Raw genomic sequence first — 12,115 nt, forward strand, 5'->3', positions numbered from 1 at the left:
CAGGCCCTGGCTCACTCTCATCTCACCTTCTACCCACAAAGCCTGCAGACCCCCTGGGAGGTGATTCTGAGGCCAAACTGGATGAGGCAAGGGCTGGTTCTCCAGACTCTCTGAGGCCCCCCCCCACAACTTGCATATCAATCCCCATTGCGTCTAGCTCCTCCCTGCTAACACCATCCCCAGACTGGATCCCCTGACCCTCCTGGAGTTGGAAAGGGGGGGGGCAGCTCTGCCCCTAGCACCGGGCTCATGAAACAACTTTTGAATTAAAAAATGCATGGGAAGGGGCGCCTGGGTGGCTCAGTGGGTTAAGCCGCTGCCTTCGGCTCAGGTCATGATCCCAGGTCCTGGGTTCGAGCCCCGAGTCGGGCTTTCTGCTCAGCAGGGAGCCTGCTTCCTCCTCTCTCTCTGCCTGCCTCTCTGCTTACTTGTGATTTCTCTCTGTCAAATAAATAAATAAAATCTTTAAAAAAAAAAATGCATGGGAAGAAGAGGCATCTCTGCCCCACCCCCACGCCCCTCCCCACCCCACCACAGCAGAAGACCAGCAGGAAGCTACTCCATCCTGCAGCATGATTTTAAGAAGCAGGTGGATTTAAAGTGCTAAGCAAATTGCTTCTGGAAGATTGATTTTAATGAGTAGCAGCTCTTTCCTGATGCCCGATCTGTCTTGGAGAGATGAGACAGTTTGGAGCAATCTCCCTCTGTTGCCGGGACAGCACGGAGTGGCGGAAAGGCAGCCTGCTGTGGGGGTGAAAAGAGGGTGGTTTCTGCAGAGGAATGACCTGAGTTCAAATCCCGACTCTGACAATTAATGAGCTGCAGGATCTTGGGGGAGCTACTGAACCTCTTAGGCCCTCAGCTCCCCTCACTGTCAAGTGGGGGTTGGGTTGCTGCTCCCTCCCACTTCACTGACTGGGCTGTGGTAGGGAGAGGTGGTGCCTGCAAAGTGCCCCACACCTGGAAGGACGCCATTGGCAACAGCGCTCATCAGTGGTTCTGTCAGCTGCTATGGTAGAGTCAGGCTCTTTTCATCCCAGGCTCGTAACGGGATGAGTTGATAGGAAAAAAGAAAAAAAGTGGACAAACTGATGAGTAAACCATAGCAGAGGAAGAAGGCTGAGTGCCCAGATTTGCTCACCTGGATCACAGCGGTATAGTTAGCAGGCGTGAAGACTGGGCTGTTATCGTTCACGTCGGAAATGTCAATGTTGACAGTGGCTGTGGATGACATCGCAGGAATGCCGCTGTCTACTGCCTGGACAAGCAGGGAGTATCCAGACACCTGCCAGAGCACAGAGGGCCGAGCGACAGTGAGGAAGGGCAGCCTTTTCGTCCTGCTGCCACACTCGGAGGAGCTGCAGGCTCGGCTGCGGGCTGCTGAAAATCGGCACCTTCTCTCTTGGTTCTCTAGATTGGGGTTTCTCAACCTCGGCACTCTGATATGTGGGCCCAAGGTAATTCTTGGCTGCCGGGGCCTGACTTGTGCCTTTGTAGGATGTTTAGCGGCACACCTGGTCTCTACCCACTAGAAGCCAATGTCCCTTGCTGCCCATTTGGGACAACCAAAACTGTCCCCATACATTGCCAAGGGTCCCCTGGAGAGGCCAAACCATCCCTGATTAGAACTACAGCTCTCGGCCTTTGTTTCAAACACGATAGCTGTCACCGAGACATTATTTCTCTTCTGATCCTTCAGGAGTTATGGGTACCTGCCACGTAGGGAGGGTTTTTTTTCTTTTTAGTGACATCTTTTATTTAATTTCACTCCAAAGACATATATTTTTAGTCAAAACACACAATGTTTAGAAACTTAGTTTAACCTTGGCAGAGGAGGAGATTTCTGGATCATTCTTTCTGACCTAAATACCTTCAGATGGTCCTTTTGTAACTGCTCATCTAGGCCTAAAGCTGCCGATGAGACCAGGACCATAGGATCCCAGTGCTGAAGGTATTTTCTTGCCTTCTCACTCTAGGAAGGACTGAAATTCAAAGCATCCAGAAAGACACACCTTTGCTCTTTCTTTAAAACACCCATAAATAAGAAACTGCCTGTATCTATTGGCAGAAAATTCTTTCCAAGACTTAACCCCAATATGTTATGCTGCACTTCAGCCCATTCTATTTACTGTCATTATCTGGGGTGGAGGATCTTCCTACATTTTCCTCAGGGAGCCTATGCTGAATTCCAGTGAAGGGATGGGGGTGGATGTGAGGGGAGCTGGCCCAGACTAGCTTACCCGTTCCCGGTCTAATTTCTTCTTAACCTTTACAAGTCCTAAGACAGGCTCCACGGCAAATTCATTGTCCCGATCTCCGTTCACAATAGAAAAACGAATCTGTCCGTTGGGCTGGCTATCCGCATCTTCTGCTACTAGCTTCATGGGACATAAGCAAAAAAAAAAAAAAACAAAAAACAAAAAACCCAAAAAACCAAAAAAACAAACAAACCAAAAAAAAACAAAACAAAACAACAACAACAAAAAAACCATGACATAAGAGACCAAGAAAATGTTTATTCTTAGGGTCCCAGGTCTTACAAATGGGCATAGCTGGGACAGTTTTCTTAGGCACTGTGATCATGTGCCAGTCCCCCACCGGAAGAGCTGATGGCTTGGCTGAAGGAGCGAGTGCCATTACTGGAGCCGCCATTTTCTTTCCAGTGATTTCTGTCTGTCTGCCATTTGATGCTTGTTAGGCATGAATTTCCTCAGGCCTTGAGCAGGTAAGGGTAGAGCCAAAGCTAACTGATAGGGATAGTTGGGTGATTTTTTTTTTTCTTTTTCTCCAATTCTGCAAAACAATGGTCTCCACCATGGAGTCAGACATTCTCTAAATCTATGCATTTCCATGTTAAGGAAACCCAAAGAGAATTCCCTTTCCCACATGGCAAACACACCTGCCCCACTGTCTGTTGCTCCATTTTGGGGATATTGGGATTTCTGTGTGTGCAAGTAGTCTCTTCACAGCCAGGAAGGAGAGAGGGCCTGAGAAGTCCACCACTGGTACTGCAGGAGCCAGAGATATGGATGGATGAAAGGGACTCATCCAGTAGAGATGGTGATGATGGTAAGCGTGGGACTGATGGCTTCCAACACGTAATTTGTAAGTCTGAGAGGACCCATGTTCTCCTAACACATGGCTTGCTCTTACTGGTATTAGAAAAAAAATTCCTTCCAGAAGGAGTTTCTTTAAGAGTGGCCAATCAATCTTAATCTTGCTCCTATGTAAGCTGCCCTACTCTGTGCGTGCGTGTGTGTGCGCGCGCGTGTGTGTGCGTGCGCACGTGCATGTGCATGTGTGTGTGTGTGTGTGTGTGCTGATTGGGGGGGTGAATTTATTTTATCCTTAGCCACCTAATAACTTATTATCTAAGGTCAGAGACTGGTGAGAGCTATCATTACAAATGTATTCCATGGTCTGTTTTGTTTTCTTGGAAAACATACACTCCAAGGAAGAAAGTAATTATTGGTCACTTATACCTTGCTATAAACAAATTTATCAGACCCTTCCAATGTACAAAAGAAGGAACAGCTGAAAGACTGGTGACTGACTAGAGTTCTTGGGGACAAAAAGACCCTGAAAACAGAAAGTGTGACGAGAACCCAAGATAGCTTTTGCTCACTTTTTCACTCTATTTGGAATCATGAGACCCAGGCATCTGGACCGCCCACTGGCACCTACCAAAATGACAGAGTCACCGACCAAGGCGTCTTCACTGATGACAGCACTGTAAACATTCTGGCTGAACCTGGGAGGGTTGTCGTTCACATCCGTGAGGTTGATGCTGACGGTGGCCACTGCACTGAGAGCTGGTGTGCCCCCGTCTTTGGCTTCCACCACCAGGAAAAACTTTTTGCATAATTCATAGTCCAGGACCTCAGAGACAGAAATACCCCCTTTGAAGAAAAATGGGAAGTTTTTAGATTTGATTAGGAAAAAAAAACACTGGTCAGCAGTTCCATAATCATGGGAATATTTATAACATCATCTCCAGCCAGGAATTGTAGATATTCAGGAATCTGTTTATTTAATGCCCCGCGGAAGGCATTTCAGAGTCTGATTAATGCTGTCAGTTAAAACACAGCCATCCATCAGACGCAACACTGGAGAAAAAAGTCTTTGATGGCTTTTACAATAGTTTCTGAACTTCTCTCAAGCAGCCCTAAACTGTCTGGCATTATTCGCCTCTATGCCGCTGGGGAGAAGGGACAGAAACAAGCTTCCCTGATAAGGGTCTCTTGATGATCCCTTAATTGGACACAGGCAGACAGAGAATGAGCTGAGATGTGGGGCTGTGATTTCATGACCTCCCCCCCACCCCCGCCGCAGACTTTGCTGAATTCAATTAACGACTAACGTGCCATGCCAAGTTATGATGTGCTTATCTAAAGCTATTACAGCACAAAGAGGGCAAAGAGCTCAGACAGCTCAAGGTACAGTGACCTAAAGAAAAGCAAATACCTGGGATTAGTGGTCAAACAGTAAGTGTAGTAGTAGTGTCCACAACTACAGGACGTGGTGTCCATATCATAGTGCAATTCAAATTAAGCCAATAGAACAGGTGAAAGTCCCTGGCGAGGTGCCACCCCTTGGAGGGGCTCTGAGAGTGCCTCTCCCTCCCACTACATCTCCTTCTGGTGAGGTGACCCAATCCTGTATTCCGCAACTGGAAACTAGTCACAGTCCTGCCTGCAGAACTGTTCTCAAGGGCATTCACCTCTCTGCCTACTGGAAAACAATCATTAGGACCAAGATCAGTAAGTCACATCCATTCACATCTCCAAACCGTCACCTTCCCTAGCTGCTAAACTTGCCCTTCTATTTAAGGTGAGAAACAAAGTCATACCTATAACGAGAGCCTCTTTTCCCCCATAATTAAGTTTTCTTAGCAATTACCACTCTTAGTGCTTTGTTTGGTATTCCAGTCTTGTTATCCAGTGCCAAATTTAAACAGCACTTAACCATTTCCCCATGGTGTTCATATACAATGACCGCAACTAGACAGACCAAGTCTAACATGTATTTAAATGAGGGAAATCCCATACATTTTAATTTGAAGTAGGGACCATAATAAACGGAGTTACTGCTGGGAGAAGCTGCTAATGCAATTCTTCCATCAATATAAAAAAATGAAACAAAGCAAAAACAATTCTTTCCATCAATATCTCCTTCCCTTTTTTGTACCACCCCCACCCAGCAGAGTAGGGTCTAATGGAGTGAGAGCATGTATTCCAGAATCAGGAAGATCTGGGCTCAAATCGTGGCTCCCCCACTGACTCCCAGTGGGCGCTGGAGAACTTACTTAACCTCTTTGAAGCTCTGTTTTCCTCATATGGGAAAGGAGAGAAATAACTAACAATTTAATAGGAATCTGGCATATTCACTATGTTAAGTAAATGTTGCTAATTATGATAGTTTCCTGTTCATGTTAACTGAATTATTCAAAGGAGAATTTTGCCACCTTTGCCACCTTGCTCAACAAGTACATTTTCTTTGGGTCCAACGGACGGGAAGTGGGAGAGACTTGCCTTTCTTATCTGAAAAATGGGCCTGCTTTGACTATGATTATTTATAGGGGAATAGGTAAGCAAATGAGAGTATCTATGAAAGTGCTTTGAAAACATTAATACAAACATTATAAATACATAGTGGAAAGTTATATTTACTCTTCAAGGAATACCCAAACTTGTTTCTTGATTACTATCTTTATGATCCTAAGTGCCCCCAATAGTTAACTCCCTAATAAAAAGAAAGCCCTAGCGTTCTCTTTTTGTTCTCTTGATTTCTTTCTAGACATGTTTTCCCTAGGTGATGAGGCACCGTCCCTGAGTTTGCAAAGCATGAGGCCTGGGAGTCTTCTGACTGGGAGTAGGGGGTGGGACTCAAACACAGGGCCGGTTCCGTCTGACTAGGGTGCTGAGCTGATGAGGCCTGCGTGTCACCGTGCACACACACACCACTTTTCAGCGTCTGCTTTGGTGGGTAACCAGAGAGTGGAAGCCTGAGCGTGGATGGGGACAAGCGCTCCTAGATTCTAGGAGCACTTGCACACACATAAACACAATGATCCAGAAAAAACAACAAAAAATGAAACAAAGCAAAAACAGAAAAGACAGGGAAAGAAACAAACCCTTATGCTTGGTATGCAAATATACTTCCTGTCCCCCATCTATGAGCAACATTGCTGTTCCCGAGCCTTCCTCCGAGACATTACTAGAGCCCACCTAGAGGTCAAGTGTTTGCTGAGTGAGCCCACAGCTAGGGGCTTTAACACTTGGCAGTGGGCATCCCCAGAAGCAGGTACCAGAAAGACCCCTCACATCAGCACGCAGGCCCAGCCATGAGAAGATGTGCTTCTGGTGGGAGGGAGGGAGGGAGGGAGGGAGGGAGGAGGAGGAAAAAGAGTCCACCCAAAGTTCAGTTAGAAGGTTAAGAGAAGCAGGATATACTGAAGCTGAGAGTTCTAAGCAGGTTGCCCTGTACCCACCTGTCTTTGGGTTGATTCGAAATCGCCCTTGCTCATTCCCAGACCGGATGAGATATGTAATCTCAGCATTCGTGCCGATATCTTTGCTGGTGGCAAAAACAGCAAGCACTTGGGTGCCCGGGGAGGTGTCCTCAGGCACACTGACCAGGTAGTCCCTCCTCTCGAACACAGGCGGGTTGTCGTTAATGTCCAGGACGGTGATGGTGACCGTGGCAAGAGAGGACAGAGCCTGGCCGGGGCTCTGGTCGGTGGCCTGGACGCTGATATTGTAGGAGGGCTGCTGCTCTCGGTCCAGCGGCTGCTCCAGGATGATGATGCCAGACGAGCTGTCAATGGAGAAGAACCCGTCGGCAGAGTCAGCCAGGGAGTACACTACCTTCCTGTTGATGCCTGCGGGAGACACGAGAAGGTTAGTGACAAGAGCGTGGCTTGATGCTCTGCACTAGAATTTTATGGTTGTGCTGACTTAGGGGGCTGCTCAAAGATCTGTACTGACAGAAACTAATAGCTGTGGTCCTACAAAAGTTTAAAAAATATTAAATTAAATTAAATGGTAAGGAAATGTAAAATATTGGCAAGAAATATAAGTAGTCGTGCATTCTTTGCATATTAAAGAAGCCCACATATTTTTAAAGAAAAAGTCTAAGATGTCAATAGATGTATGGGTAACGATGTGCCACAGAAAGAGAAATACAAATTCATCCATTCCATCAACAAATGTGTGTGTGTGGAATCGATCAGGCACTATTCTAGGTGCTAGAGATTTTAGCAATGGACAAGAGTCAAACATTTCTTGAGGAAATTATTACACTTAGTGGGAGTAAATAAGAAATTAACAAGCAATAAAGAGTAAAATAAATGGTATGTTAGGGGGTAAAAAGAAGGAAAAATAAAGCCGTAAGGGGATGGGAATACTGCAGTGAAAGAGCGTGTGTGAGGTGGAGGGAAGGGTGGTCACTTTAAACAAGGTGGTCACTGAAGGCCTTGACATTTGAATAAACACACAAAGGAGGGGAAGGAGTGAACAGCACAGTTGTTGGTAGGGTGGGGAAGAGGGCAGGCAGAGGGACCCACGAGGGCAGGTGTGGAAGCCCCTTTGGTGTGTTTGAGGGCACCGTCCAGAAGGCCCATGTGACCATAGTCAGGAAGAAAGGAGTAGAAGATGGTTTCTGGGTGAAAGCAGGCTGGGGAGCAGAAAGTGTGGGGTTGTGGTGCTGAGGTGGGAAGCCAGCTGAGTCTCTGAGGTGGGAGGTCATGACATGGGACTCAGATTCTAACAGGATCACTCAGGCTGCTGGGTGCAAAGAGCAGGACAAGCATCGAGCAAGCAAGTGAGCGAGCGAGCCGAGACAGCTGGTCGACTCCCACGGGAGCTCAGACATGTGACAGCGGTGGCTCGATCAGGCCTCTGAGATGATGAGAGCTGGTCAGTGCCAGCCTGTTCTGAACACGTAGGTGATAAGACTGATTTCTGATGGTGGGGCTGGCAGGATACAGGGTGTGAGAGGAAGAGAAGATCCTGGGATGACTCAGGTTTGGGCCTGAGCAGCTGAAAAGAGGAAGCTGCCATCGGCGGGGTCGGGGGGGACGGCAGGAGGACGAGGACGACAGGCCAGGAGCCCCATTTTGGACAGATTAAATTCGAGATGGGCATCTTATACATAAGTGGAGATTCAAGTAGGGAGCTAGCGCAGGAGACTGGAGATCAGAGGAGAGGTCCACGCGAGCTATGAATGGGCTGCTGCCAGCATTCAGGTGCTGTGCAGAGCCATGGGAATGGGTGAGGCCATAAGGGGATGTAAAGAGAAAAAAGAAATCCAGTGGCCAGGGAGCCTGGAGCACTCCATCAAAGAAGGGAGAATATCTGCTCAGAAGGTGACCTCCAGCTCTGTGATTTAAAGGAAGGCACTTACTTAACCAAAATACCATTTTACCTTAATATACACAAAAGCTAGAACATATCAGCCAGGACATGTCTACCAACAACCAACAAATTAGTGAATGATGATCCAAGTGAGTTCTGGTTCTGGAGACCGATTTAACTCTTTTCACCAGAGGACTTTAGCATTTCAAAATAGTTTATGCACCCCAAATTCAGCAGGTGTGAAGATTTGTAAGAGGCAAAGTGTAATAACTTTGTAGGCTGAAAAAGCATTATTTTGATCCTAAATGCTTTTTAAAAAAGATTTTAAAAAATTTATTCATTTAAGAGAGAGAGAAACACAGAGAACACAAGCGGGGGAGAGGCAGCGGGAGAAGGAGATGCAGACTCCCTGCTGAGCTGGGGGTCAGACATGGGTTAGATCCCAGGACCTAGAGATCATGACCTGAGCTGACGACAGATGCTTAACCATCTAATCCACCCAGGTGTCCCTTGATTCTAAATGCTCTTAATGAAGACAGCCAGGAATCAAGGGTCTTTAGCTAGAATGGCCAACTGAAAATGTCTCTTGCGAATCATGGACTCCTAGAATGTAAGCTTTTAGAGGGGAGGGCCTCTGTCTGTGTTGTTTTCCACTATAACACCTCACCATGGGGTCAGGCATTTGGCAGTAATAAGAGTTAAACACTTTACCCCCCCGCCATGTGTAATTTCCCTTAAGCCAAAATTCCCAGCAAACCAATAAAATCATATATCTGGAGGGAACGACATAAATTGCAGTATGTGGCTTTCACCAAAAGGTCAACACTGAGAGAGCTTGTTCTTGGTTCCATTCCAGAGAGTCCATTTTTTCCCAAAGTTTCATCATTTACTTTTATTTCTCTTTCAAAACAACTACCCTGTGATATATAAACATCAACTTCTGATTTTATTGGTGCAGGGATTAAAAACAAGAAGGCTTTCCTCTTCCCTTGCTGCCCCTTGACATAAAGCCCCAGAGCAGAGGTTTCAGGGATGTTTTCTGACCCTTTGCGGGGTGGCTCCAAGTTTAAATTCTTCAATGATTCTGGGGGTGAATATACCCAGGGTTCCAAGAATGCTGCCTGGGTGTCAGAGCAGGTTATGTGACCCAGAGGTGGCCTGGACTGATTAGCTGCTCTCAGGAAACTTCTCAAAGTCACAAGCACAGATTTATGGAAACACATCAGCGATGGACATAAATATACCACACGGCTTTTCAACCACATGCGGCCTGTGGATCTGACTTCCATGCCCAGCATCTGGAAGACCAACGGCTCTTACCAACGACGAGATGGAGCAGGAAATTCATGCAGGGTCTTTCATCTGAGCATCTGCTGACAACTACAAGACCCACTTCTCTGAGGCATAGACCAAGGACTGACGGATTTGCCCGCTGCCACTAGCATGTTTAGGTAAGCACAAGGGACAAAGTCCTGGGTTCCCTAGGCAAAGCCCCTTGAGGATTTCCAGAGATCTGCTCCCAGACATGATGCCCCTTCAGGCCTGGAGATTGTCCAGGAAGAAGGGAATTTGTGACTTGCTGTTCTGACAGCAGGGGCACTCAGGACGAGCTGAGTGAGGAGAGGAGGGGGTTGGAGCCACACACGGCTGCTCCCTGTGGCAGCAAGGCCTGAAGGGAAGGTGCCTCTCATGGCTGCCTTAGGTTTCCTTCACTGGGACAGACAGCTGAAATCTAATTAAAATTATCACATATGTTCCCCGTCTGCTGCTTCTCTTCCAGCCCTTTTCAGAGGAGCCGGGCTTTGCTCCCATCCCCAAGCAGGAGATGCTGTGTTCTCTGAGCTTCCTGCTCAGCGGGATAGCCGGAGAGCCGTGTTGTTGGAGCTCCATTTACATGGCTGACATTAATCAGCACACAAAGACCACGGCTCCCCTCCAGGCAGATTCTGTTAATTTAAATTCGGTGACGGGTTTTTTTCTGCTTTACCACAGCAGAAAACCATCCCTTTCCCTCCCCCCACCCCCATCAAGCTGCTGACCCAAACTCCCCTCACTTCCCATACATTTTGCTTCTGACACTACCTTGGGCATTCACACCAGGAGGAACTGGGAGATTTATTGTTTCCTTCTCCTTTCTGTTACCAATCAGACTGATACGGAAGCGAGACCAGAAAAGGGGGAGGGGAAAAAAACACCTCAAACCAACAAACCTGCTTAATGGTATCACTTATGATTTGGTAGCTCTCAAGAAATGAGCAGAATGTAATTTTGGAATATATTAAAATTCCCATTTGGACACAATTGCAATGGATTTCAATGATTTCTGGAAATAAAGTCAGACAGGTAAATGTCAATTTGGAGGCATAGTACTTGGATCTTTGCTGTGTTACCATGTGATGGGAGCTATCTTTGCTAAATGAATGAAGGTCATGTCACTAAAGAGGTAACTTTCTACCCAAGGGCGTATGATAAATGCCATCCTTCAAATCACCATCCCTTTGCTATGTTCCCCAGCAGAAAAGATGAACCCGAGTAGAAAACTTGCTTGCTAATTGGTCTAATGCTCTTACTACATGACACCATGTATTATATTAAGGTATAACATTAATCCATCATTTTGTGTCTGTGTTTTTAAGTATGTAATTCTCTTCTCCAATTTGAGCCTAATTTAATGAGGACGGAGCTACTTAGCTTCTCAAAATGCTGAAATGACAGGCTACTGAGAGAAGTACGCCTTTCATTGTAAGTGAAGTTTCTTCGCCTTAACTGTGGCAAACGGAGCAGGCAGGTCTTCAGAGGATAAAAATCAAGTAAAAAGAGAGTGATTAAAATCCCGATTTGCTCAAAGGAAGTCAGAGGCAGTGGCATTTTGTGGAGTGGGCTTGGAGAGAAGAAAGAGCCTCTAAAAATTCCCAGTCTGGGAATGCTGTGAGACTGTGTGTGTGTTGGGGGCTCGGGGGTAGGGGTGGCCAATGGCATCTATATTCCCTTCCTTGGAAGATTTCTAAATGATGGTTAGGTTCCTCTCAACTCAGCCAAATGGAATGATAGATCTTTAGGGCATGGAACAGCACATAAAAGTCAAAGTTGTGAATGCTTTCAGATAAAGGGGTCCAGTTCTGGAAGGAGATCTTGCCTCTGGCCCATGGTTTGCCCAAACTACCCAAGCGTACTTGGACAGGTCACTTAACTTCTTCCCTGGGTCTCAGGTCTCTTCATTTTTAAAATGACAGAACCCAGGTCAGTTGAGGCCCAGGACGACCTTCTAGACCATGTTTCATGTCCAGATTAAACCAAGAGAGCTAGTTTCGTTTATATTTCCAAAAGATCATCCCCCACTCTTAAAGTGCTCATTAAGTTGCAGGCATGGGCATACGTGGGCTTCATCACTGAAGTACAAAGTAAGCCTCATCATGAGGAGCTACTGGAATATTCTGGATGGGAAGAAAACTTAGCACAGCCATACTTACCATGCAGTTAAGGGTTCAGAGTTCACATATACGGCTTTGAGCAAGGCTTTATCACTTCAGGGAGAAATAACGCTCACTGTAGGATCATTCCCAGGGATCTAACCCAGTGTCAGAAGAACTCAGCTTTATGTTTGAGATTGTTAAAGGTGTTAGAATCAGCACCAAAAGTGAATGGCGACACAGCAGGTACACTGAGATTGTTGTAACGTGGAAAAAATGTTTTCTACCCTCCCTTCTAACATCAAGCTCTCTAAGCTTAAGGGAACTGCAAGAGCCCTGTCATGCTTGCTT

At 46.5% G+C, this 12,115-nt stretch overlaps 1 protein-coding gene across 2 annotated transcripts in view; it reads right to left on the reverse strand.

Annotated features, from left to right (window-relative positions):
• Positions 1-12,115, reverse strand: part of FAT3 (FAT atypical cadherin 3) — a 672,146-nt gene that overhangs the window by 55,232 nt on the left and 604,799 nt on the right. For both annotated transcript variants that reach the window (XM_047692975.1, XM_047692974.1), the window contains exons 14-17: positions 6,491-6,880; positions 3,685-3,899; positions 2,241-2,378; positions 1,142-1,285 (exon numbers count right to left, since the gene is read on the reverse strand). In XM_047692975.1, the coding sequence (XP_047548931.1) occupies positions 1,142-1,285; positions 2,241-2,378; positions 3,685-3,899; positions 6,491-6,880 (887 nt within the window). The remainder of the gene's footprint in view (positions 1-1,141; positions 1,286-2,240; positions 2,379-3,684; positions 3,900-6,490; positions 6,881-12,115) is intronic.

The sequence above is a fragment of the Lutra lutra genome, chromosome 10, assembly GCF_902655055.1.
Source record: "Lutra lutra chromosome 10, mLutLut1.2, whole genome shotgun sequence".
In the NCBI taxonomy this organism is placed as follows: domain Eukaryota; kingdom Metazoa; phylum Chordata; class Mammalia; order Carnivora; family Mustelidae; genus Lutra; species Lutra lutra.